At 38.7% G+C, this 26424-nt stretch overlaps 1 protein-coding gene across 1 annotated transcript; it reads right to left on the bottom strand.

The window, feature by feature from the left end:
- Positions 1–891: 891 nt before the first annotated feature.
- Positions 892–26424, bottom strand: LOC142097317 (uncharacterized). The gene is made up of 11 exons (XM_075179052.1): positions 26018–26424; positions 18756–19085; positions 16026–16325; positions 15763–15870; positions 15273–15629; positions 13911–14234; positions 12803–13141; positions 8133–8435; positions 5959–6318; positions 4121–4179; positions 892–1924 (listed from the first exon to the last, which is right to left on the bottom strand). Exons 1-10 carry the CDS (start codon positions 26064–26066, stop codon positions 4133–4135), a joined length of 2517 nt encoding a protein of 838 aa, XP_075035153.1. The 5' UTR covers positions 26067–26424; the 3' UTR covers positions 892–1924; positions 4121–4132.

Raw genomic sequence — 26424 nt, 5'->3', positions numbered from 1 at the left:
TTAAATTATTAGTTCTCTTATGTATAAAGAATGTTAGACTTCTGCTTTTATCCTTATAGTACAGATTTTAATTCAGGTGTGTTTGCTAGGAGGCGATTGTGTTATTCAAGTATTTCACTCACATTTATTTACATATATTGGTTTCACATATCAAGCAGAGAGTTAATGACTCATGATTGGCTGATCAGGTTGATCACAGAGTTTTCAAACACCAGTTAGAGATTCCTCTTTCTCTCTGGCTCTATGCTGGAACATTAATGTCAGTGTCACTAAACACCAGGCCTAACGAGGTCACACGTTATTCTATGTGCATGAAAACAGAAGGCACTTACAGGACAACATATAATTCAATTATAGAAATCCTGCGCTGGACTTCCAAAGAATATGAAATTCACAAATCACGGACCAGGTACGTTTCTGTTTTCTGTATTGCTGATTATACGGCGCTGCAGAATCTTTAGCACTTTCATAAATAAACATTGATGATGATAATGATGATATTAATCAAGTGAGTTTTGTTTTAAGAAACTGCTTATATTTGTAATTAACATCCATTTTGCTACACAAAAGAAATGTGTCTAGTTTAACAGTTTAATACTCTAAAGATGGTTCGTGACTATGCAAGTGTGATGGATCTAATATGGGTTGAAACATAATTTTAGGAGAGAAGAGGAAAACAAAACTAAACATCAAATTCTCAACAATGAACCAACAATAATATTTGGTAAAATGTAAGTATCTCCAGTATTCTAACAGACTGTAGATGGAAAACAGAAAACAGAAAAGTTACAATAATTGGGTCCATCTTTACTAGCAGGAAAGATGAAAAATTACAATGAATTAGTTAGATATATGAAAAAATGTTTTAATATAATTTGATATATAGGCAATTGTTTATATAACATGAAAACAAACATTCCAACTCTTACTAATTTTACAGCATTCAGTGTAGAAAGTACTGGGCTAAAAATAAAAGTGAAGAAAGTTTATGGAGGCCGGTATGTGTACAATTCACCCACAAGAGCTATTTTTCCCTTGCAGAAAAGTAGCATTTATTATATGTGTATAGTGTGCGGTCTGTTGGAGCCAGTTAGACCAAATAATATAAAATATATAAAATATCTTTTTGCAGCTGACCAGGCTCGGGAAAAGCAAGACTATGGTGATGTTAAGAATTCACAGGAGTATGAGGTGGTGTTGTAGTAAAAATAATATGGAGTATATTCACAGCATATAATTATATTCTGAATACAAGAACCCTGGATAATACAGTGATCAAATCATGTGTCAGGAACCAGGAGACAATAAGTTGCAAAGCCATGAATCCGGAACCAGGAGACAGTTGAATGCAGAACCAAGAACTATTTGATGCAATGTCATTAGCACACAGAATACAGGAACCAGGAAGCTATCACTGTCAATGAGTGCAGGACAGGCGCGAACATATAAAGTGCAGTCTTAATGAGCACTCAAAGTGAGACTTTTCTGAACTGCATAGCAGATCTGTGTAACAAGCAAAATGCAAGACAGATGAACCTGTCCTCCCTGAGCTTGCGTTAGGACACCTGCATTACGGTTTGACAGGTATTTTGGTTCTATTCCCATTGCAAGACAAACACCCTTCCTTCTCCAGCTCTTTATCTAGCCGTTTCAGTTTAAATTGGTATATATTATATTTATTGTTTGTTTAGCTGTTTTTTAAATTAAATGTCAACAGTATGCAGTTTGAGCCATCTAGCCTATCAGCAGCAGGTTAAAAAAAATGTGCTTCTTTTCTGGCGGGATTGACTAAACCACTGCGGTTTAGGTGTTTTGAAACCATCACACTCATCATGCTTCAATATGTGTTCACCGGGTCATACTTCTAAGTTCTTGGCGGCCTCTATTGACAGGACTTCCAACTCACCCATGGGGTTCAACATGGCTGCAAAACAAACAAAAAAAACATAACTGAACTGTCAAATCCGGCTTTTTATTTATTCCCATTGTTGAAATCCAAAAGAATAGGATTCTCCACAGTGGGTCATGGTTTTTGAAAGTTATTATATGCTAATTTGAAGCAACCAATTATAATTAATATGAGTTCCAATTATGTTTTTAAACAATAATATACTTAATTTGCAGAACTTAATGGTAAGTTGCAAAGTTGACTATCAGACATAGGCCCCTATTATTATTTGGCGATAACACAGATTTTCTATTGTATTTTATCACAGCAATATTAAATCTGCAATTTTATATTAAAATATCTCTGGAGCAGCTGGTGCATCTGTGCATGCGCGGGACGGGCTGCAACAGAAAATATGTATAATACTGAATGATAGTGAAGGGACATTGTCCGGCCTTTATTTCATGTGACACATTTGTACATTTCAATATTTTATAACAAGAATACAGCTAAACCAAGAATACCGCCGTTGCACTATCCACCTATCTAAACTCATTTATATATCTTCCTGGCATTTGCTTGTGGTTTTGCAGCTCCATAAATGACCCTTTCTGTCGGGACATTTATCAGAAAAGGTTTGTGAAGCAATGTGACAGCTGCAGCTTCACTGATTTACAGAGATGTCTCCAGCGGTTCTAAAATATGTGAATATTTCTATTAAAAAACAAACGTACATTGTGCCAACCTACACTGGGCTGCCACCCAAGGTACATGGCACTGTGTCCATATGTAGAAAAGGGCTGTGGTATCTGTGGAGCATCATAAATAAAAATTGATGATGATGATGTTGACATGTGTTATATGTCATTTACATCACAGAAAAATGTGCAGCACCTCAGATCTCGTATTATATTAAAACACTACCTTTTGCAATAGAAAAAAAGCTTCTATATAAATAGCGTGGGTTTTCTGTTTAAATACGGAGTTAGGGACATAGGAGACCCAGCATTTTTATTAGTGAGTGTGACCAGATGGGCATAATTTGCCACCGTGTCTGAGGGAAACTGGGTCTTACACAGTTTATCTGGTTGCATTCTCACCGTCAGATTTGCGAATGCCAACTATGCAATGGTTGTAGGATAATAAGACTGCCACCACCAGGCTGTTTCACCGGTACCTGGAACTGCTTACTTCTGGGATAGCTGGTCTTGCTGCTGCAGCGCCCCTTTGTTGTGGGCTAGCTGACACCTCCTGACTGCTTACTATGGATCAGGACTGCTGGGTAGCAGGCAAAGCATTAATAAAGAGATGCTGGGTTCAACACGGGACAGCCATGGAAAGGATTAGAGTGTAAGCTCTTATCTGTTGGTCACAGGATACAGCAGGCAATAGGTGTCAGGCAGAATCTTAAAGCAGAGATGTTTATTGCTCAAGCGTCCTTATAAGGACAGTTACACACTAGTTAGAGGTACTAGTGATCATCCAGAAGTATATATGGTAATACTTTACATGGACAACAGAGCTCTTTTTATACAGTTTAAAGTACATAACCTGGCAGGAGGTAATGCAACCTCCTGTCCCTTTAACCAGTCCAGGCTGATTCATGCAGCCTGAACGTGAATGAGCCTGGAAGGGTTTAACAACTTTAATATTGTTGCTAGTGGCAGGAAGGATTGTACTGTCCTCTTGTCCACAAGCTGCCAGGCAGAGGGGAGCTCAGCCCACTCTCCACTCCTGGTGCCACTATGTTTAGGGTGGGAGATGTATCTTTAAATCTCCAACCTAAAAATCCTTCCATGGATCTTGGATTGATGTGTAAACGTAGCACATGATTGGTTAGTTGCAGTTGATGTCCAAACGCAAATTGTACTTTCCAGCAAAGAACACCCAGCTCTATACCAACCAAAACAATATATGTTTAAGTAATGTGTACACACGCACTTTAACTGTCTCCTGTCCAATTTTTGCCATATATAAACATCTACTTTAATGACCCTTATAATAACTGTAAACAAGCATCATTCATTCCAATGCACTATATATAAATCTGTTTTTGCATATGTTAGCTTCATTGTTCTATGTTAATATGAAATATCTACAATACATGTGATTTTGTGGCTATAAGGAGGCTTGCTTGAATTAGAGTACAAAGAGGTTCCTTAATATATCTAACCTGACACCAACTTGTAGTAGAGTATAAATTGTTACACAAGGGTCAGTAATTGAACTCACGGTTCCACTAGGCTAGCTATTCTTCCTCGACATGCCTGGTTCCTCATTTCCATTGAAACCTGTAACAGAATGTGATAGATATTGGCAAATAGAACTTTAACAGCACTTGAAAACAACATAATGAAGTCTAGAATAGTTACATTGATGCCAATATTATGCTTGTTATCATCTCTATAATATGTACAACATTGCAGTGAAGGGAAGTTTGCCAGTTTCCCCCAGATATACAGCACTACAAAATATGTATGTGGCTTTATAAATGAACAATAATTGTAGCATAGAGACAGGTCCGTAATGCAGAATGTATTATTTTTTAGGGCTCATTCACACCCATCCACTGTTAATGTGCTTTCCTCGGCTTGCTAATGCCTGAAAAAAGCATTAATATAAGAATTAGTGGTTTCCTATGGGCTTGTTCTCACCATGTTTAACTCTGCAATACCTATTTCTCAGTCTAACAGTTTAATAGGTTGCATTGGTAAAAGCACAACACAAAATCAAATGAAAAAGTAGTTCAAAATGAACCACCAAAACGCGTCTAAATTGTGCGCCAATTTTCATGTGTTTTTACCCATTTTGTCAGCACATATGTGTGAACGAGCCCATAATGTTGATGTAATCTCAACCCATTAGATGCATTTAGATGAATCCAGATGAGAATATGCAGGAACAGGTTTGGTATTAAAATGGTTGTTTTAATATTGTTTATATTTTTGTTTTAATTAATTGTGTGTTTTTTGTTATCCACTCTAAAACAACTCTTTTGTTTTAGTTGATGTTTTATATCTTTTTGGAGTATTTTCTGAGCACCGTTGCAAATATCTTTTTATCTACTTACCATTCCAATTGGGGTGAGCAGGACCCCTGCATCTGGCAGCCCAGACCTACTATCATACCAAGTGCTGAAAGGTTATTATTTTACTATTGTGTAGGCTGTAAGCCTAGTGTAGGATACACAGCTAGTGTTTAGTGAGTGCTTCTTCTAAGTGTGTTTGTTTGTTACAAGCGTGTGTTAATATTTATAAAGTATAGTTAGAGTTATATAGGAGTTAAATAAGAGTAGAAGCAGCTGAGAAGAATCTATCTGAAAACACTGCAACAAGAAAACAACATATAACTTTCTCCTGTGAGTCCAGTTACATTCAACATGAAACACCTGCTGTATGCATGGACTGGGCACCATGTATTGAACTGTTTCCATGCTTCATAAATCTACCTTATCACAATGTTCTTACTATTATTTGTTTTGCTGTGTGTGACCTCCCCTTTAACCCATACCAACTACTTAGCTCAAACCTTCAATCTTTCAAGCACTCTCTTAAAACCTACCTCTTCTGTATAGCCTCACCTACCTACACCTGATGCTACTCCCTCTCCATGTTCTATCATCTACAGACCCATGTCCACTCTGAGTCCCACTAGCTCTTATGGTCTTGTATTGTCCTCTACCTCTATACTGTACATTCTCATGAGCAGGGGCCTCTCGACCATCTGTCTCATGTCCGCACCTCCATCATCAACCTTGCTCTGTTTTAGGAGCGATTTGTTAGATTTGTAACTCTGACTATCCAGCACTGTGATGTTTTGAGGTGTCTTCCACATGAACTACAACAATGATGATGATATTTGGGAGCAGGCAATCTTTCAATAAGTAACCTTTCAGGTAATTACGTTAAATAAAATCTGCATAAATATTAAGTCTTTCAAATTTCAATTGTATCATAATCCTGTGTTTTCTATACCTGGAATGGTTTGCATGATACACCTTGCTTTAATGTTTGTTTAATATGTCAGTCAATTGTTATGTGTTAATAGTCCCATTCACATAATGTACTCACCTATCTCTAGGGGTCCTGTGCTTCTCTCTAACGGATGCTCAAGGCTGGGATGTTCCACTCTGCAGATGAGTTCTGACCCTTGGTCTGAGGTTATCGATGGGGTAAATGTCAAAAACGTATCAAAAGTAAAATTCACATGTTTCTGCTTCTTCTTGTTATCTGAAACCTTGTAAGTGTTGTTCTTTGAATAAAAAGATGTATTGATGGGCAGATCTATAGGTTTTCCATTGTTATTCTTGCACCATTTCACAGTCAGACAATTAAGGAAATAACCAGATATATTACAGGTCAGTGTGACTTTCCTCTTATCATCCAGTTTGGGAATTTTTATATCTCCAACTTGTGGGCACCAGCGTGGATCTGCAAAATATATTTTATTTAGATCGAATATTTTCATACAGATTGTATTTCATGTGTGATTTAGGTAAACATAATCAGCACCACCTACATTTATACTAACAACAGTTTGGCTAGAACTCCGCTACATTGTAATTGCTGTGTACATTCTGGATATATTCACTATATACTGTATTTCTGCCCATCACACTATTAGTTTACTTATTAACCAGGGAAATATGAAAGATAATTAATAAGAAATAAGGAAAAGCTGCTTATCCTTGTATTGTATCTTCAAATGCTTATTTTTGCCTCCATGGACTCAAGTGCATGCTGCGTCTTGTAGTCCAACAAGTATGCACTTTAAATGTCCTATCAGGAAATATTAAGTGATAGCATATCCGAAAAAAATGATTACTACCCCATTGGTACTTAAATAATATGCACCAATAATATAATTAAAAAAATGTTCCCCTTACAAAAAAACATACATTAAATTTGAGCCACTAAGTTATTAATAAAACAATTTTCCCCCATAAGATAATTAATAATATTTTTTGCCCCTCTAATCTAGAAAAAAATATTACCCTCATAATTCATATATGTATTGGGCCTCCTGTTTTGTTAAGTACGGACAGATAGCTCGAAGTGATTTGTAACGCGTCAATTTTTGTTACATCACTTTACTGGCGATTTACATTACAATCACCTATACATCGGTGGGTTCAAACTCGCCCGAAAAAAATTGCCGAAAAATACGAATTGCAGCTGGATACATTTACCTTCTAATCATGAAATTATTGTGTTCACATCAGGGATATTTTTAGATATGAATTATGTCATTTTTAAGGCACCTTTTTTTCAGAGTAAACAAGCCTAACCTCTCATTAGGATTGAACCCTTCTATTCCATCTGTTAATGTGGTTGGCAACCACTAAACCCTCTAGAGATTACTATGTTATTCTTACTGTAAGGTACTGACACCTGTACCACCAATCATGATGTTGTCTAACTAGTGACTGATACAATGTTAATACTATGTTTGTGTCATGTGCATTGATCACGTCTTTTGTGCTACTCAGCTTCCTGTCAGCCAGTATTCTTAAGGTATTTTACATCTAAGTTTTCCCCAGTAGTATTGTATTTAGTGTTATATAACAATGTTATTATCAAGATCTAGGTGTATAACCCTACATTTATCTACAGTAAATGTTAGCTGCCATTTTACAACTCAGTTTGCCATTTTGTCTAAATCGTTCTGTATCTAATTATTATCCTGCTCTGTGTAATAACCTTGCAAAGCTTTGTGTCATTAGCAAGTATACAGTAATACACAATACTACAGGGTCATTAATTAAAAGATTAAACAATTTAAGGCCCAATCCCTGTGATACACAACTAATAACTTTAGCCCAGACTGAATTTGTTCCTTTTCTATCATCTTATATACCAAACTGTTACATTAGCAACCACTGTTTCAAAATCCCAATATCTAAAAATTTGCACTACCAAGACCCAATTTAACACTTAACTCCTCATAAAAAAACAATCATATTTGTTAGACATGACCTTCACGAAACCTGCTGACACTGTGTTATCAAATTTTTATTACATTATATTTCGTAAACACCTCGCTCAGAATCCCTTTAAGTAGTTTACATATGACAGAAGTCAGACTCACAAGTTAATCATTTCTTGGTTCTGATTTTGTTGCCTTTTGAAAGATATTAATGTACTTATCCGATATTTCAGGAAGATTATGTTTGTTGCCTGTTGAATATTGCCATATATATTTCTCTGTAATACATTGTGTTTGATAATTTCATATATGGTCTTACCTCTTATATTCAGCGATCTTGTCTCCGGCTCATCCATAGACACATGACTCCATGTTACATGTACTTTATTCTTGGGATTGATAAATTCTTTTATAGGAACCATACACTCACTGGTGACATTAAATGTGCAATTATCAAGTTCTGGATTTGGATGTTTGATAGGAAATAATTTTTTCAAATGATCATCATAGTGCCATTTTATTTCTATATATTTAGGCCAAAATGTCTGCAGATTCAGGGAAAACTGAACATTAGAGGAATCAGCCGCTGTGATCTTTATAGGCTCCACCATATGGGGTTTAGCTGGAACAAAACACAACGTTGGAGTTTTAAATGATGCAGATACTGTTCCTGTGATGGTTAAGAACATGTATGAGTTTTTCGATACTTACATATATATTATAGCTCTACTTGCACTTATTAAGCAAAGAATACCAGCATCGCTATGTGATAAATCATTCAACAGTCAACATCACGCTAGTAATATATTTGGTTTTACCAGTAGCCCGAGGCTTCCCAAATCCTCAAGTATGCCTAACAGTGCAGGTTTTTCCAGGTTACTAGTGAAATATTGAATTATTACCACCAGTGGATCTTTTAAAATGTATCAGTCAGTAATGAATACACCTGTGCTCCAGCAAGGAAATATGGAAAACATGCTCTGTTCGGTTCCTTGAGGACTGGATTTGGGAAATCCTGTACTAGTCATCAGTCAAAAACTTTATATAGACAAGAATAACAACAGTGACATTTGGAGGCTAGTAAAGTCACTGAATTCAGCTTCAATGATTATAAAGAGGAGAACAACAATACATATGACAAATAATGATACATCATTTTATACTTATATAAAAAAAAAAAAATCAAAGTGTCAGGGGCGCACCCAGGGTGGGTTTTCTAGTCCCCAGAAACCCCTGTCCTCCCGAGGGTGCCGGATGCTTGCAGTGACTGACACCTGGATCGCTTCCGTTGCTGTGTGTCTCTGCCCTGCAGTCTGGACCAGTCCCTTCCTCCCACACAGCCGGCATGTGTTTGATGCAGGAGGCAGAAGAAGAAGGTAAGAGAGTCTGTGTGTTTGATCCTGTCTGTGTTTGTGTATGTGTGAGTCTGTGTATGTAACAGTTTACATGTATGTGTGTTTGACCCTGTGTGTGTTTGTGTATGTGTGAGCCTGTGCTTGTCTGTGTATGTAACAGTTTACATGTCTGTGTGTTTGACCCTGTGTGTGTTTACGAGTGTGACCCTATCCTGATTAAATTGGGACAGATAAGAGATATGCATTTGTGATATAGTCTGACTATTCTAGTTAGATAATTACCAGCTGATACAAGCCACAAAACTGTAAATGGCTAATCAGCTTGTGGAAAAAACATGTTTCATAATTATTTTCCATGAGGCAGCAAACACTGAATATCATTAACATTAGTATAAAAAACTGTATAAAAGTACAATAAATACAGACCACCTATTCTCAGCAGCAATACAGTAGTTTTAATGTCTGTATAGTATAACATTTGACCATGTCTGAAGAATTCAGCTTGTTTGATACAACAATAATTAACAGAGACACATCTTATATAGGATTTTACTTAAGAATACTCAGTAAGTAGGGATTGTTACTATGGGAACATATACAGCATATGACCAGTTATGTTAAAGAGCATTGTTGTAAAGCGTACAGGAGCACACTGGGATGTGTTGAGTTTTAAGAATGATTCTTTGTATGCAACATTTATGCTTAACAGTATAGAAGCATTTTGTTGTATGTATAATCTGCAATAATTTTTCAGGACAAAGTATCATGTATGATGTTTGGCCGCATTCACTATGACTCATTTATTGTAATTATAAATGTTTTTTTATTCAGTTCTTAGTGTCATGTATTTAGCTGCAAACTAGACATAGCAATGCATACGTATTTTGATGGACCAATGGAATGTTATAAATATAAATGTGGTAAAATTATAGCTACGTCCCCACGCATGCTGGTCACGCCCACTGATGGTGTGGAATGGAAACCCCACAGCTCAAATCCTGCGTTTGCCCCTGAGAGTATCTATATTGTATTTTACATTATATATTTAATAAACATTGCTTGATATATTAACCCTTCATAAATAAGCCTATTGTGTACGTTGCCCATAGATTTGAAAAAGAAGAAGATTTGTAATTAAATATATTTTCTTAATTACAAGACCTTAGAATCCTAGATGCTTGCACTGTTTTTCTTGAAAACTAGGCAGAATGTATTTACCCATTTTTAGTTTACTGTGTGTGGATCCCTCTTATCCGACTTACATGAGACCTCAGATATCACAGGTACATCTGGGTGATGAAAATGGGCCTCAGTTAAATATAATTGACTTTACTTTGGAAATATTGAGTCAAGACTTAATATGATTATATTTACTATTTCTGTATATTTTGTCATGGATCTCCCATATATGAGGCAAGTGCTGCATACGAAGCTAGTGCTATTGTAATATACTCTACCTACAAGTTGTTCTCCAGCTAGCCAGCACTGACCACTCAAGTACTGTGGTGTATGCATTTTTGTGTCAAAGTATATGAAGCAAAACATGTACCTGAAAATCCAATGTTAAAGGGGAACAGTTCATTATCCTTATTCAGTCCGAATTATGCCAGAATTGCTGACCTGTGGCCGAGGCTGGAGTTGTAAAAATAATGAGACAACCAGCCGCAATACGTTTACATTAGTGATGTTTATCTTGTTGGAAGATCTAACTATACTTGTGTATGAACTCTGACAACTCATACAGAAATGTTCATTACAGTTTACAATAGGTATGAGAATGACACTTTTATAGTCACTACAATGTAGCTTGACGCACTCCCTAGATTGAGCGAGGGTAGTGACATTGTTAGATTAATGCTGTTGGTATGGTTCACTGAACAGATATATAAGAAACAGATGAGTAAAGGTCGATTGGACAAAGTAGTGAATCTTAGTGGTTACTTATTCATTTTGACAGTGTTTAAGAACTTTTTGCCCCTAGTGTAAACAGTTCACAAGTAAAGCAGAACACAATTACTTGTCGGTGTAGGCTAGGTTAGTCAGCTAATTAGGACTCAGAAGTACATGTGTCATAAATACACACCATGTAAATCTTAGGCACATAATTTTTGAGTCAGATTCGTACTATTACTCTGATTGGCAGCTGGCCATGACAATATATGGGCAAGGAATAGAACAGTCAAGCTTGGTGGCAATATTAGTCTGAAGCTTTCTTTATTAAATACTGGAATCCTTCTATGTCTCTATACCACAGCCATTTGCTCAAAGTGGTCTGCAAGATGCTTAAATTTCTCATTGTTTAGGTTTCGTTTAGGTTCATCATCATCATCATTTATTTATATAGCGCCACTAATTCTGCAGCGCTGTACAGAGAACTCATTCACATCAATCCTTGCCCCATTGGAGCTTACAGTCTAAATTCCCTAATATAGACACACACTCAGACACAGACAGACAGAGAGAGAGAGACAAGGGTCAATTTTGATAGAAGCCAATTAACCTACCAGTATGTTTTTGGAGTGTGGGAGGAAACCAGAGCACCCGGAGGAAACCCACGCAAACACAGAGAGAACATACAAACTCCACACAGATAAGGCCATGGTCGGGAATTGAACTCATGACCCCAGTGCTGTGAGGCAGAAGTGCTAACTACTAGGCCACTGTGCTGCCCACAGGTTTGGAATCACTGCTTGCTACTTAAGGAAGTCACTATTACACAGTAACCATCTAGTGAAATAACATTACCAAGTCGGGAGATGTTCCTCAGACCATATTAATTAGCAAATTTCAGCCTAACTACAACTGACCTACCCCTGAGGCAGCTCTGCTTGATCTCAATGAGTATGGTGCATATTTTTGGTTTCTTAAAGCCCATGTGTATTGCCTGGGAGAGGATATTCTATACGAGAGAAATATCATGCAAGAAAATGAAGTCACGGGCTGGAATTATCAGAAGTGTGTGAGAAAAGAAGAGCTGCTACTGTGTTAACCTAGTGTCTTAGTAGAGAAGAAGGTTATATTGGATTTATATAGAATTTTCTTGATTAGCAAGGGGATATTTGTGCATTCAACCCCTATCCTGTGAAGGGAGAGTATTGTCCAGGTTTTCTCCCCCTGTATGAGAGGAGTAGAGGGATTGAGGCATGATAGTTGTCTTTCTAAACTATCTCTTGACCTGTAAATTGATGTCACAGGTTCAGAGCTCCGATGGGGCCACATAAAGGTCCATCAGTTATTGATTCTCATTCTACCACTGTTGATAACAATTATGCCTCAGTTCAGTTCAAGGGGTTGAGGATTCCCAATTGTGACTGTCAGGCTGAGCTGCCTAACACCCTCATGTGTGTCTTTATAATGGTATACATTGCACCACGACCAGATAAACTATTGTGGACTTATTAAATACATTAATGTGACAATTAGGAGTAATTCCATGCTCTGCTGTTGTCTTTCCACCTTTCTCGTGGGTGCCCATGGATCAATTATGTCCTGCAGGTCTGTAACCTGAGGCCAGAATAAGTGGACATAGTCTACCAATTATTAAAGTAACCATGACACCATTTCTATTCATTGCATTTTACATTGATAATGTCCCCTGTGAAGTGTGATCTGTAGAAATGATTTGAACACTCACCCATGACATTGAGTTCCCCTGTGCTTCTCTCTATTGGTTTATCAAGAGAGGGATGTTCCACCCGACATATATATTCTGCCCCCTGGTGGATTCTTATTTCAGGGGTTATCTCCAGTTGAGCTGTACACCTATACGTGTTATCTGCAGTTTTATTCGACTGAATTTTTGTATTGGACACAATATCAGACTCTTCACATATCTCCTGATCTTTTCTCCTCAGCCATTTCACAGTGACAGCGTCCGGGAAATACTCTGATATATTACACTGTAGAGTTACTGGAATGTTGTGAAATATCTTGGGTGTCTTCATCTCTTCCACAATAGGACACCACGGGTATTCTGTAATATAATACATGTTACTACATTTTACTATATATACATTTAAAAAAATGTTTATTCAATCTAGACAAATACAATACATGTAGGTAGTCTTGGACTGGCTTCAGTGGTGGTAGCCTAAGACTTAGTTGTCCCTTTGAGTAAAAAGTGTAAAAGGCATTAATCAATATGTCTGTATTGTAGATGTGTATTTTGAGCAGGGTTGGTCCTATCAAAAGACTAGACGAGAATCTCACCTTACGAATTTACAGTTCTGTGGGCAGCATCTCAGTTCCCAGTCTGCTCTTGCTCCCATGTCTCCTTTGCTCTCTAGCACCCATTGTGTAATCTCCATGGGCTGATTCATTAAGGAACTTAAATTAAGAAGTTTCTTATTTAAGTCTCCTGGACAAAACCATGTTACAATGCAAGGGGTGATGTGTATAAGTATGTGGTGTAAGGTATAATTAAGGTCCATTTTTTCAGAAACAATATCAGAAACAATTTCTACTGTTTTCAAATATCCCATCCCACAAACAAGATCTTGTTTTTAAGGATTATGTGCATAGTCTGTCACATCATTGTGCTTATCACTCAACACTGAGGAATACCCTCCCTCTGTGCAAGTCCTTCTATCATCCTGCACAACATTTGCTCAGTCAGCCATAGATATAATTTTGCCACAAAGCTACTCACCACCCCATGAGCTGTGCTGCAGGTTTGAAATGACCCAGTATATTGTAAGAAAAATATACTGTAGATACAGAATCCCGTATAACTCTCCTCTCACCTGGATCTCTGATTGACAGCTCTTTGTGTCCTGGTTCATCCAGCGATTCATGTTCCCAGGATACATGTACTCTGAATCCTGGATCCTTGAGGAGATCCTCAGAAATTCTGACCCCACTAGAGACATTAAATGTTCCATCAGGATTCTCTGTACATTTTTCAGTGGATGTTTCAGTGGATGAAATAATTTCTTGTGATTCCCCCACTCCACACGTCCAAGTGATATTTATTTGCTTGGGATAAAATTTCTCCAGGGAAATAAAGTACTTCAGATTTTCAGAGAAAATTAGACTTTGGGGTACTGACTGCAATAGTTTAGGTTTTCCTGAAAAGTATTAATAAATGAAAAGTTAGTAAAGTTAGTAAAGATCAGAATATGAATGAACTAGATAACGTGCATCATTCTCCATTGGGCTACTGTGTAAAGGTTAAAACAAATATCAGCAAATAACAGACGTTACAATTCCTGCGTCTGATTCCTACGTCTATTTGCGTGTCGTATCTTGTGTGAAGCAGCTTTACGCATGTTCCGAAACTAACCTTAAGCCAATGAACAAATTGCATGCAATTCATGTCTGAACCCAAACGACATGGCATAGACTTTATTTTAAAAACGACACGTATGTGTTCCACTAGCTATCATAGAACATGTGTATGCAAGTAAGATAAAATGGCATTATATGTACAGTATGCATTAAGAGCATATTTATTTATGTATATAATGTTAAAAAAAAAATTAAAAATATATTAAAACCCATGTTTTTATTAAAGATTATACTGTTAAGAGTTGTACATTTTTTATATATCATTTTTTTTAATGCGTTCTGATGTGACCTTGCATTGCACATACGCTTGTACATATACTGCTGTTATTCTTTCTGTCTACATAAGGAAAGAACTGGCAGAGGGAACTTCCAGCCAGGTTCAAATGGAAACGTATTGAAAGATCTGCTTGGATTTGAATATTGGCGAAACTACGCTCAAGTTCCTGCTCTTTTTTCAAACGCAACTTGCGAGCAAGTTGGATTTGGTCTTGATTCAGGTTCTCTATGTTTAGACAATAGAACATCAAACATAGAAAGTATTTAGATGCTGAAAAAAGAAGCAAAACTGTACTGTGATTTTTATGAGTTTGTTGGCAAATGGAGATGCTGAATATTGTCTGTATTTTAGAGATGGAGAAGGACCGGAAATGTGGCAAAAAATTAGCGACATGTTTAATATGATAAATGGTGGAAATAATTGGCAATTTATTCAGACACTGTTACACCATACTAATGTATTATAAATATGGTTATTCTCACTAGATAAAATACTGAAGGGGTCAAAAGTATTTACAAATAGATTTAATGATAATTCTTACCATAAATAGTTTTACAGTGAAATTTCTTCTCTATGCTCCTCTTACCGGAGACATATCTACAGATGAAGGTCACATCTCTGTGTCTCTCCATATAGGGTATAAATCTCAGGGAAGTTGAGTATTCATGTCCCTCTCTCTGTGCATTGATTTTATAGGATGTGTCCAGCAGCTTCTCCTCTTCTTCTATATCTACTGGCTGAGACTGCTGGATCTCATGGACCTCCCCTGCTCTCCTCTCCAGCCAGGTCACACAAATGTCCTCTGGGCAGATGGGAACTGTACAGTACAGGTTGGTTTCCTCTCCATGAATCAGCTTAGAAGGACCCTCAATGTCCTTCATCGTGAATGTTTGTTTTGCTGTTGAAATGATTAGTAAAACACTCAGTCAGTAATTTCATTAACAGACATGAAAATATCCTTTAAAATCACAATTTAACTTTTACCCATTTTCAGGCCTTCAGAAAAAGCAGTCAAAGTTTCAGTGAATTACCTTTTCTTCTGTGTACTTGTTTCCACCAAGAGATGCCAATCACTGCTGCAGAGATCAGCAAAACCCCAATGATACAACCAACAACAGTGCCAACACTAAACGGTTCATCTGCAAAAATGAAATAAGATAATGGTGTATGTGAATAGTTGGTGAAGCTGTACCAAACATTCCAGCATGTTCTTCTCAAACTTCCTCAACTGTTGTAAGTAAGCAGAATTACACAGAATATATACTGAATATCAGGAGTGGACAATAAGTTGTACCTTTATAGACAAGCTGGAAGTCTTCCTGTAGAGGCTCCTGAAGAGAGACATGTTGGACTCTGCAGGAGAAGGTTTTATTCTGGTTCTCCTCACGTGGTGTAATTTTCATAGTGCTATTTACCCAGTAGGTGCCATCTTTATCTTGCTGTGGTTTACCCATAAATTGATTTTTCACTACCACTTCATCTGCAAGCCAATGTATGCCAATATCTGGAGGAAAGAATCCTGAGACTTTGCAGTATACGGTATTCTCTCTATTTATAATGACATCCTTGTTGGGTATCAATATAACTGGCGTAGCTGTAAAGATCATAAATATATTTTGTTAGTGTGTATTTAAAATTACTTTTCACCTCAACCTTTGTGTAAATCCACCTCTCCCCACTCTAGTACTGTGGTGACTCCTTCTGTTCATCTTCTTTAATGATCTATGAATGCAGGAGGATACAACGTAGAGCTAGAAGTTATTGTCATCTTCTGAAAGGACAGTCAGGACACTGGTCCAATCAGTAGCTGGCTACACTTAGCCTTGTATTGGTTTATTCCCTCATCCAGTGTTACAAAACAAAGATGGAACATAGAAAACTTCTTTAAGTTTAAGAATGAATATTTTAAAAATTGCCAAAACAAATGATGGACCTCATATAAAGGGGCTGAGACATTAGAGTCACTGGAAACTCAAAGAGGGTAACTGAATTTAGGTCCTGATAAAGAAGTTATTGCCTTGTGCTTCATATTATGGATGTACAGTATCATTTACATGTAGCATATAGAGACTAGGGAGGCAAGCAACTCTCCGTTCAGACAGATATTCTGTTTGTTGTTGTTGTTGAAACACAGTTTTTATGTCCATACCACTTGTCTGGTGTGAGATTACTTCTGTCTTGTGGATTCAGACAACTGCTTGTCTGTCTTACTTGTGAGCTTACAAATAGGAGTCAAAATGATGACTTGTGTGTATAATATCCTCTGAATCATCGGGATCCACCTCCTCTAGTATATAGATCTCACAGATGCTTAAAGTACTCGTTTGAAATCAATCAGTCTGACATTTCAATGGAACAGTAGATTTACCTATATGCATCTTAATAGGTGGATCAGATGTAGACCTTTACTGTTCTGAGTCCCAGATACAGCCCAAATATAATCCAACACTGCTTGTATGGGTGCTCAAATTCAACATGTAGTGAATAAGGAGACATAATGGGAGACACATAAGGTTTTTTAAAAACCTGGTCTGTGCTGCCCAGGGTTATCATTGTTGTGTTCCCTTTTTGCTGCTCCTGGGGAAGGAGTCAGGCACCACTTAGCTGTATTATGGATCAGTAATCCGACTTGCCCCACCTTTCCCCTCCTCCCCCCTTCCTGTGTCAATCTATCTACCCCTCTCCTCCTCTCTGTGCATGTGGCTGGAGAAGAGTGTATGCAGCCTATAAGTATCTTGCGGGGGAATAAAGTAAAGTGGGGTATAATATTATGTGTAAGGGTATGATATAGATGCTGAAGTGGGGACAGGAGCTGGGGCTATTACTATGTGGGTGCTGGTATGATGTCTTATACAAGGTAATAACATTATGTGGTGGCTCTTTTTTTTAATAGGCCTGGTGGATGGTGGGGGTATCAATGTTATGTGGTAGCTCTTATTTAAATGTGGATTCTTTAAACATAATTTGGGGATGTTGGGGCACTTGTTAGTTATATGGGTGCGACTTCATATGGAGGAGGAGGATGTTCTGTCCAAATTCTGGAGTCTGGTCTGTCTCAGTAGTGGCTGAGACTTGATCCTTACAAAGGACACTTTTGCAAGATTAGGATTAGGAAGATTAGGAAGAATTGCTGTGAACACTTGGTGCCCGATTCATTAAGGAATGTAAATCCATTTATGTGGCATATTATCCATTTTTTAACATGTGCGAAACTGAAACATACGCCGAAAACAATTCTTGTTTGCGTGTAAATGACGCTTCCGACAGCTTACGATTTGAGGGGCGGAACGGGGAAGGGGCGCATGCACGTAGTCAATGTACAGTAAGGGCATGCTAAGTTCCAGTGCACGCAGTAGTGTACAAATCACGCTCTGGGCATCTCTCAGGTACGAGATTTTTCAGCCACATCATCTGGACCAACTGCAGGGCAGGTGTAAGTGCTGAGTGACAATAATGATGGTCAGGTATGCAGCCAGAACATGTGATTGCAATTAAGAGCAACTGTAAAAATGCATTTTTTGTACAGCAAACCTTAATATCATCCTGATAATAAATACATTGGATCACTAATCTGGAGGTGATGTGCGGCAATTTAAAACTGCTGCTGAATGAAATTTTTAGTAAACCTAAACCTGAACTGTAGCTACAACCATAACTTTCTTTTCCATTATTTAGAAGTTAAGCAAAATGGGCTAATCAGACTCCATTATCAGATCTCTCATCTTTTCTTACTATCTTTTACAGGCAATTGTAAACCTTGTAACATGTATTCATTACTAGTCGGCCATCTCTTTCTATCTCCCTCCACTTCCTCACAGAAGACAATATCCCTGCTCTTTATAGATTGGTGAATTTGCACAAAGGGAAATACTCAGTGATTTCAGTGACATTGCATCAAATAAAACTGAAATGTTATGCTTCGCCATTTGAGCTTTTTTCCTGTATTGACAAATAGCTGTGGGAATTTTCTCCAATCCAATTCATTAAAGTTTTACATGTGAAAAATAATTTTGTATATTGTTACCTTGTACATCTAATGAAATTTCCTTCTCCACACGTTCTGGACCATATATTACCACACATGTGTAGGTTCCTCCATCATAAAGAGCAACGCTGGCCAGAGATAGTGATACATTTCCATTCCTTGCAGCTTCTACATTGAATGAAATCTTCGGCTTATGGACCATACCTTTGTTGTCATATCTCAGAACACTCTCTCCCTGAAAATACCATAATACGGCAAGGAGGTTAGGGTCTATCGGTGGTTTATCCACTGAGACGATGCAGGTGAGAACCACGTTGGATCCATTAAGTGTCCGTTGACGAGAAGGAGCAGAAACTTCTAGAGCTGCATCTGTGAAAGATACTGAAATTAGTTAATCATATAAATATCAATATCTAAAAACATATACCAAGACACCAAAAGAGTTTAATGTGTAAAATAAGAAAAATGCTGGGAAAATGCAATGTCTGGAAATATGGTCCATAATTCTTCATTGTGTATGGTAGGTCTGGCAGGATTGGTCTGACAGCAGATGAGACATGGCATTGAGATTTCCTTCAGTAAACTTTGCACTCCATGGTCACGGTATATACAGCATATGTGACCATGGATGTCACTGTCCAATATCAACAATCATGTAGCAGATGTCATTGCAAAGCTTCATGAGAGGTCATAGTTATAACTATGGCTGTCCTTGAATAGGACACATCTGCTGAACCTTTATAGTTAGCTATCTGTATATGTCTTTCCATAATTGCCAGGCATTGTAAATATGTAGCTGGCTAGCACAATACAGTGGGCCTCTTAGTTGTTCTTGCGTCCCCAGCCAACAGCTTACCCTATGTTGTTTTATCAGTGCACTGATGTTGCTATGTTTTGGTATGAATATATTACCTTGAGATAATTTGCATTTGTGATCATTCAAACATTTACAATTCCTGGATTTCTCCGTTTTCAGATATATACCACATCTCTTCTTTTATATTGTAAATGCAACACAAACTCTATTGCTATTGTCACAGATGATAAAATTAAATATGTAATAAGTTATGCATTTGAAAATCAAATACTACCCTTAGCTCAAGAGTGTTCGAAAAGTCAAAACCAGTAAAGACCTGGACCAAAACCCTTGGGGCCGTACCTCATCAATGCTCACTGTCCAAATCTCCCCTAGAACCCATTACTATGTCCCCTTCTTGGTTTGAGGACTTTTTAATCCTTAGCCACCATGGTGTTTACCACTTTCTCATTTACCTAGTGGTCTCTCTTCCCCATCTCAGCAACTTATCTGAATGACGCTGCCACCAGCCCATCTGTAGGGGCCCAGCCATCAACCCCTAAGCTGCCAACTCCCAATTATGTATGCCCTGCCCTTTGGCTCTGAGTCCAGTGATAATGATTTTTGTGGTTATTTATAATTTGGGTAGGCACACTGCATACATATTTAACCCACGCCCAGCCTGGGATAAGGGGCTGAGGAGGATGCCATATTGTTGTACCAAAAATTGATAAAGCAGAACCCCTGAAAAATTAGCAAAAAATTTGTGGAAGTGAAGTATGAGGGAAGACGAAGAATTTCCAGCTATGTAGTTTACAGAAGGCTACTAAATGCCAATAGGAGGAGAGGTTAGAAGCACAGTGCCGCACAATTTAAAATCAGCAATGCTTAAGATAAGTGTGACTCAAAATAACAGGGAAGAGCACATTTTATGTGTATGTTCGACCCACAAAGTTGCGCTCAACTCTAAATGAGAGTAGTACTGAAATGTTTCAGGCTGGTGGAGCCCACATCCCAAACAATGCAACTTTCATACATTTCTTACATCTGGCAGATCTTCCAGCAGAAATACAGCCTCTCATCAGAAAATCGTTAGCCTGTTACATCAAAAGTTTTTTGGGCCGAGTGGCATAGTTTGCAGGCACATATGGTAGCAGGAGAAAAGTGGGCTAAGGGTCCACTACAAAGCCAAAACATCAAAACTACCCAATACCACAATACTGGCAGGCTTGTCATATGCTGCCAACGACACTCCCATTAGCACTGCAGCAGTTTTTTTGTATTTATTTCAATAGCGGCATTGCAAATGTTGTAATATTAAAAGTAATAATTAGGGATGAGCGCACTCGGATTTCTGAAATCCGAGCCCACCCGAACGTTGCGGATCCGAGTCGGATCCGAGACAGATCCGGGTATTGGCGCCAAATTCAAAAGTGAAACTGAGGCTCTGACTCATAATCCCGTTGTCGGATCTCGCGATACTCGGATCCTATAAATTCCCCGCTAGTCGCCGCCATCTTCACTCGGGCATTGATCAGGGTAGAGGGAGGGTGTGTTAGGTGGTCCTCTGTGCTGTTTAGTTCTGTGCTGTTTAGTTCTGTGCTGTTTAGTTCTGTGCTGTTTAGTGCTGTGCTGTGCTGTGCTGTTTAGTGCTGTGCTGTGCTGTGCTGTGTTCTGCAGTATCAGTCCAGTGGTGCTGTGTGCTGTGCTTTGTCCTTCTGAGGTCAGTGGTGCTGCTGGGTCCTGTGCTGTGTCCTGTTCAGTCCAGTGGTGCTGTGTCCTGTGCTCTGTGCTTCTAAGGGCATAGTTATTTCCCCAATATTCCCCTGTGTTTAAAAAAATAAAAAAAAGTTTTTTTAAAAAATACCAAAAACTACTTTAATATTTTTTAATTACCACAAAATTTTCACAACCAATCCTGCAGTATAAGCCCATTGGTACTGCAATATTACCAAGTTCACACATTCAGCAGTAAAAGTCCAGTGGTACTGCAATATTACAAAGTTTACACATTCTGCAGTATCAGTCCAGTGGTGCTGTGTCCTGTGCTCTGTCCTGCTGAGTTCCGTAGTGCTGCTGGGTCCTGTGCCGTGTCCTGTTCAGTCCAGTGGTGCTGTGTCCTGTGCTCTGTGCTTCTAAGGGCATAGTTATTTCCCCATTATTCCCAAGTTTTTAAAAAATAAAAAAAAAGTAAAAAAAAATAAAAAATTTTAAAAAAAAAAAAATATATAATAATTATAACCAAATTTGCAAAACCAATCCAGCATTATAAGTCCATTGGTACTGCAATATTACCAAGTTCACACATTCTGCAGTATCAGTCCAGTGGTGCTGTGTCCTGTGCTCTGTCCTGCTGAGTTCCGTAGTGCTGCTGTGTCCTGTGCCGTGTCCTGTTCAGTCCAGTGGTGCTGTGTCCTGTGCTCTGTGCTTCTAATGGCATAGTTATTTCCCCACTATTCCCAAGTTTTTTAAAAATAAGAAAAAAGTAAAAAAAAATAAAAAATTTAAAAAAAAAAAAATATATAATAATTATAACCAAATTTGCAAAACCAATCCAGCAGTATAAGTCCATTGGTACTGCAATATTACCAAGTTCACACATTCTGCAGTATCTTGTGCTACATATAATGGAGACCAAAAATTTGGAGGATAAAGTAGGGAAAGATCAAGACCCACTTCCTCCTAATGCTGAAGCTGCTGCCACTAGTCATGACATAGACGATGAAATGCCATCAACGTCGTCTTCCAAGCCCGATGCCCAATCTCGTAGTACCGGGCATGTAAAATCCAAAAAGCCCAAGTTAAGAAAAAGTAGCAAAAAGAGAAACTTTAAATCATCTGAGGAGAAACGTAAAGTTGCCAATATGCCATTTACGACACGGAGTGGCAAGGAACGGCTTAGGCCCTGGCCCGTGTTCATGACTAGTGGTTCAGCTTCACCCACGGATCTTAGCCCTCCTCCTCCTCCCCCCCCCCTACAAAAAATTGAAGAGAGTTATGCTGTCAGCAACAAAACAGCAAACAACTCTGCCTTCTAAAGAGAAATTATCACAAATCCCCAAGGCGAGTCCAAGGGTGTTGGTGGTTGTCAAGCCTGACCTTCCCATCACTGTACGGGAAGAGGTGGCTCGGGAGGAGGCTATTGATGATGTAGCTGGCGCTGTGGAGGAACTTGATGATGAGGATGGTGATGTGGTTATTGTAAATGAGGCACCAGGGGGGGAAACAGCTGATGTCCATGGGATGAAAAAGCCCATCGTCATGCCTGGTCAGAAGACCAAAAAATGCACCTCTTCGGTCTGGAGTTATTTTTATCCAAATCCAGACAACCAATGTATGGCAATATGTAGCTTATGTAAAGCTCAAATAAGCAGGGGTAAGGATCTTGCCCACCTAGGAACATCCTCCCTTATACGTCACCTGAATAACCTTCATAGTTCAGTGGTTAGTTCAGGAACTGGGGCTAGGACCCTCATCGGTACAGGGACACCTAAATCCCGTGGTCCAGTTGGATACACACCAGCAACACCCTCCTCGTCAACTTCCTCCACAATCTCCATCAGATTCAGTCCTGCAGCCCAAGTCAGCAGCCAGACTGAGTCCTCCTCAATACGGGATTCATCCGAGGAATCCTGCAGCGGTACGCCTACTACTGCCACTGCTGCTGTTGCTGCTGTTAGTCGGTCATCTTCCCAGAGGGGAAGTCGTAAGACCGCTAAGTCTTTCACCAAACAATTGACCGTCCAACAGTCGTTTGCCATGACCACCAAATACGATAGTAGTCACCCTATTGCAAAGCGTATAACTGCGGCTGTAACTGCAATGTTGGTGTTAGACGTGCGCCCGGTGTCCGCCATCAGTGGAGTGGGATTTAGAGGGTTGATGGAGGTATTGTGTCCCCGGTACCAAATCCCCTCGAGATTCCACTTCACTAGGCAGGCGATACCAAAAATGTACAGAGAAGTACGATCAAGTGTCCTCAGTGCTCTTAAAAATGCGGTTGTACCCACTGTCCACTTAACCACGGACATGTGGACAAGTGGTTCTGGGCAAACGAAGGACTATATGACTGTGACAGCCCACTGGGTAGATGCATCCCCTTCCGCAGCAACAGCAACAGCTGCATCAGTAGCAGCATCTACAAAATGGCTGCTCATGCAAAGGCAGGCAACATTGTGCATTACAGGCTTTAATAAGAGGCACAACGCTGACAACATATTAGAGAAAATTAGGGAAATTATCTCCCAGTGGCTTACCCCACTTAGACTCTCATGGGGATTTGTGGTGTCAGACAATGCCAGTAACATTGTGCGGGCATTAAATATGGGCAATTTCCAGCACGTCCCATGTTTTGCCCACACCATTAATTTGGTGGTGCAGCATTACCTCAAGAGTGACAGGGGTGTGCAGGAGATGCTTGCGGTGGCCCGCAAAATTGCTGGACACTTTCGGCATTCAGCCAGTGCCTACCGCAGACTAGAGGCACATCAAAAAAGCTTGAACCTGCCCTGCCATCACCTCAAACAAGAGGTTGTGACGCGCTGGAACTCCACCCTCTATATGCTGCAGAGGATGGAGGAGCAGCCGTATGTGTAGTGTAATGCAGATCTGTTGAAGGTTTTTTATATATTTTATTGTGGTGCCCAGTGCCCACTCCTCTACGCAGTCCAGGTACAATTATTGGTGCGAATCATAAAAGTTCAGGGTTTTTAATATATTGTGGTGACCCACTCCTCTACGCAGTCCAGGTACAATTATTGGTGCGAATCATAAAAGTTCAGGGTTTTTAATATATTGTGGTGACCCACTCCTCTACGCAGTCCAGGTACATTTATTGGTGCGATTCATAAAAGTTCAGGGTTTTTAATATATTGTGGTGACTCACTCCTCTACGCAGTTCAGGTACATTTATTGGTGCGAATCATAAAAGTTCAGGGTTTTTAATATATATTGTGGTGACCCACCCCTCTACGCAGTCCAGGTACATTTATTGGTGCGATTCATAAAAGTTCAGGGTTTTTAATATATTGTGGTGACCCACTCCTCTACGCAGTCCAGGTACATTTATTGGTGCGATTCATAAAAGTTCAGGGTTTTTAATATATTGTGGTGACCCACTCCTCTACGCAGTCCAGGTACATTTATTGGTGCAATTCATAAAAGTTCAGGGTTTTTAAGATATTGTGGTGACCCACTCCTCTACGCAGTCCAGGTACATTTATTGGTGCGATTCATAAAAGTTCAGGGTTTTTAAGATATTGTGGTGACCCACTCCTCTACGCAGTCCAGGTACATTTATTGGTGCGATTCATAAAAGTTCAGGGTTTTTAATATATATTGTGGTGACCCACTCCTCTACGCAGTCCAGGTACATTTATTGGTGCGAATCATAAAATTTCAGGGTTTTTAATATATATTGTGGTGACCCACTCCTCTACGCAGTCCAGAAAGATACCTCGTTGCAACGTTTTGGACTAATAACTATATTGTGAGGTGTTCAGAATACACTGTAAATTAGTGGAAATGCTTGTTATTGAATGTTATTGAGGTTAATAATAGCCTAGGAGTGAAAATAAGCCCAAAAACTTGATTTTTAAACTTTTTATGTTTTTTTCAAAAAAAATCAGAATCCAAAACCTTAAATCCGAACCGAGACCTTTCGTCAAGTGTTTTGCGAGACAAATCCGAACCCCAAAAATAACGAAAATCCGGATCCAAAACACAAAACACGAGACCTCAAAAGTCGCCGGTGCACATCCCTAGTAATAATAAGGAGCATCAGCTTGCTTATGATTGCCAATTAGTGTCTTCATTTTTCTCAGTAAAATGTATCGAGGAGTGATGTATAAAGTTTGTTTGACCAAGGAGATGCTGCATTCTGAAACTGAAAGCCAGAGAGCTATAATATATTAGAAACAATATACTATAAAGTAAAACAAAAAAAAATTTGAAGCTCAATACCTAAGACGAGCGAAGCTGTTTTAGAAGCGTTGTCTCTGGCAAATGGGAATACAGTGGAAGATATATTGTATATGGTTCTGTATATTGCATAAATAATTCCCTTTAATCTGTGTGGGGGGAGGGGGGCTGAAACATTATCTGAATAATAAATACAATGAATTGGTTATGAATAAAACAGCTAATGAAGGGGATATGAAAAAAGAAAATGTTCGAGTTTTGACGTTAAATGGAGAAGCCTTACGTGGTTCATCAAAAAAGTGCTTCAACTATAGGACTAGTACCCAATGTCTCACAGCGGTTTCCCAATACATAGCATTTTACAGCTCAAATCTGACATACAGCACAGGACATACTGTTTGAAAGAGGCGTTTCCTGCATTACATTTATATAGCAACTGAATAATGCAATGTACAGTCTGTATCCTCATAGTTACCAAGTGTACATAAATTGCCAAAACTAGTAAGTTATAATGCTGAACTGACATCTACTAACGTGTTAGCAACTAATTATTACTTTTGATAATATTAGTATTAGTAATACTTACATGTTTGATGCAGCAGAAGTAGAAGATGCAGTAATCCCAGCCAAGCCATATGTACAGTGTTCTGTCTTCATACAGTAAACTTTGCCCTTACTGCACAGCTATAAAACTCCAGCTATCAGACACATGACTTTGGAATTTCCTATGTATTCTAACATTCTGCACTTCGGAATTGATAAGACATGTTGTATTTCATTGTTCTGAAATCCTTGTGCAGATACAACTGTAATGTTATGGCAGAAGTTGGCAACTTGTGGATCTCCAACAGTGCAAACTGGGACTTGTAGTTCCATAACAGCTGGAAGGTCAAGGGTTACCTTTTTTGTACTTTCCCAAAAATGGGGACGACATTAGAAGTAAAGGACAAGACCTGAACACCGCCAGCCATCTACCCCCACAGCAAGGCTGAA

This window comes from Mixophyes fleayi, chromosome 7 (genome assembly GCF_038048845.1).
Source record: "Mixophyes fleayi isolate aMixFle1 chromosome 7, aMixFle1.hap1, whole genome shotgun sequence".
Taxonomy (NCBI): Eukaryota; Metazoa; Chordata; class Amphibia; order Anura; family Limnodynastidae; genus Mixophyes; species Mixophyes fleayi.
Note: the sequence above shows the minus strand (reverse complement) of the source record. Positions and strands in the feature narration are given on the sequence as shown.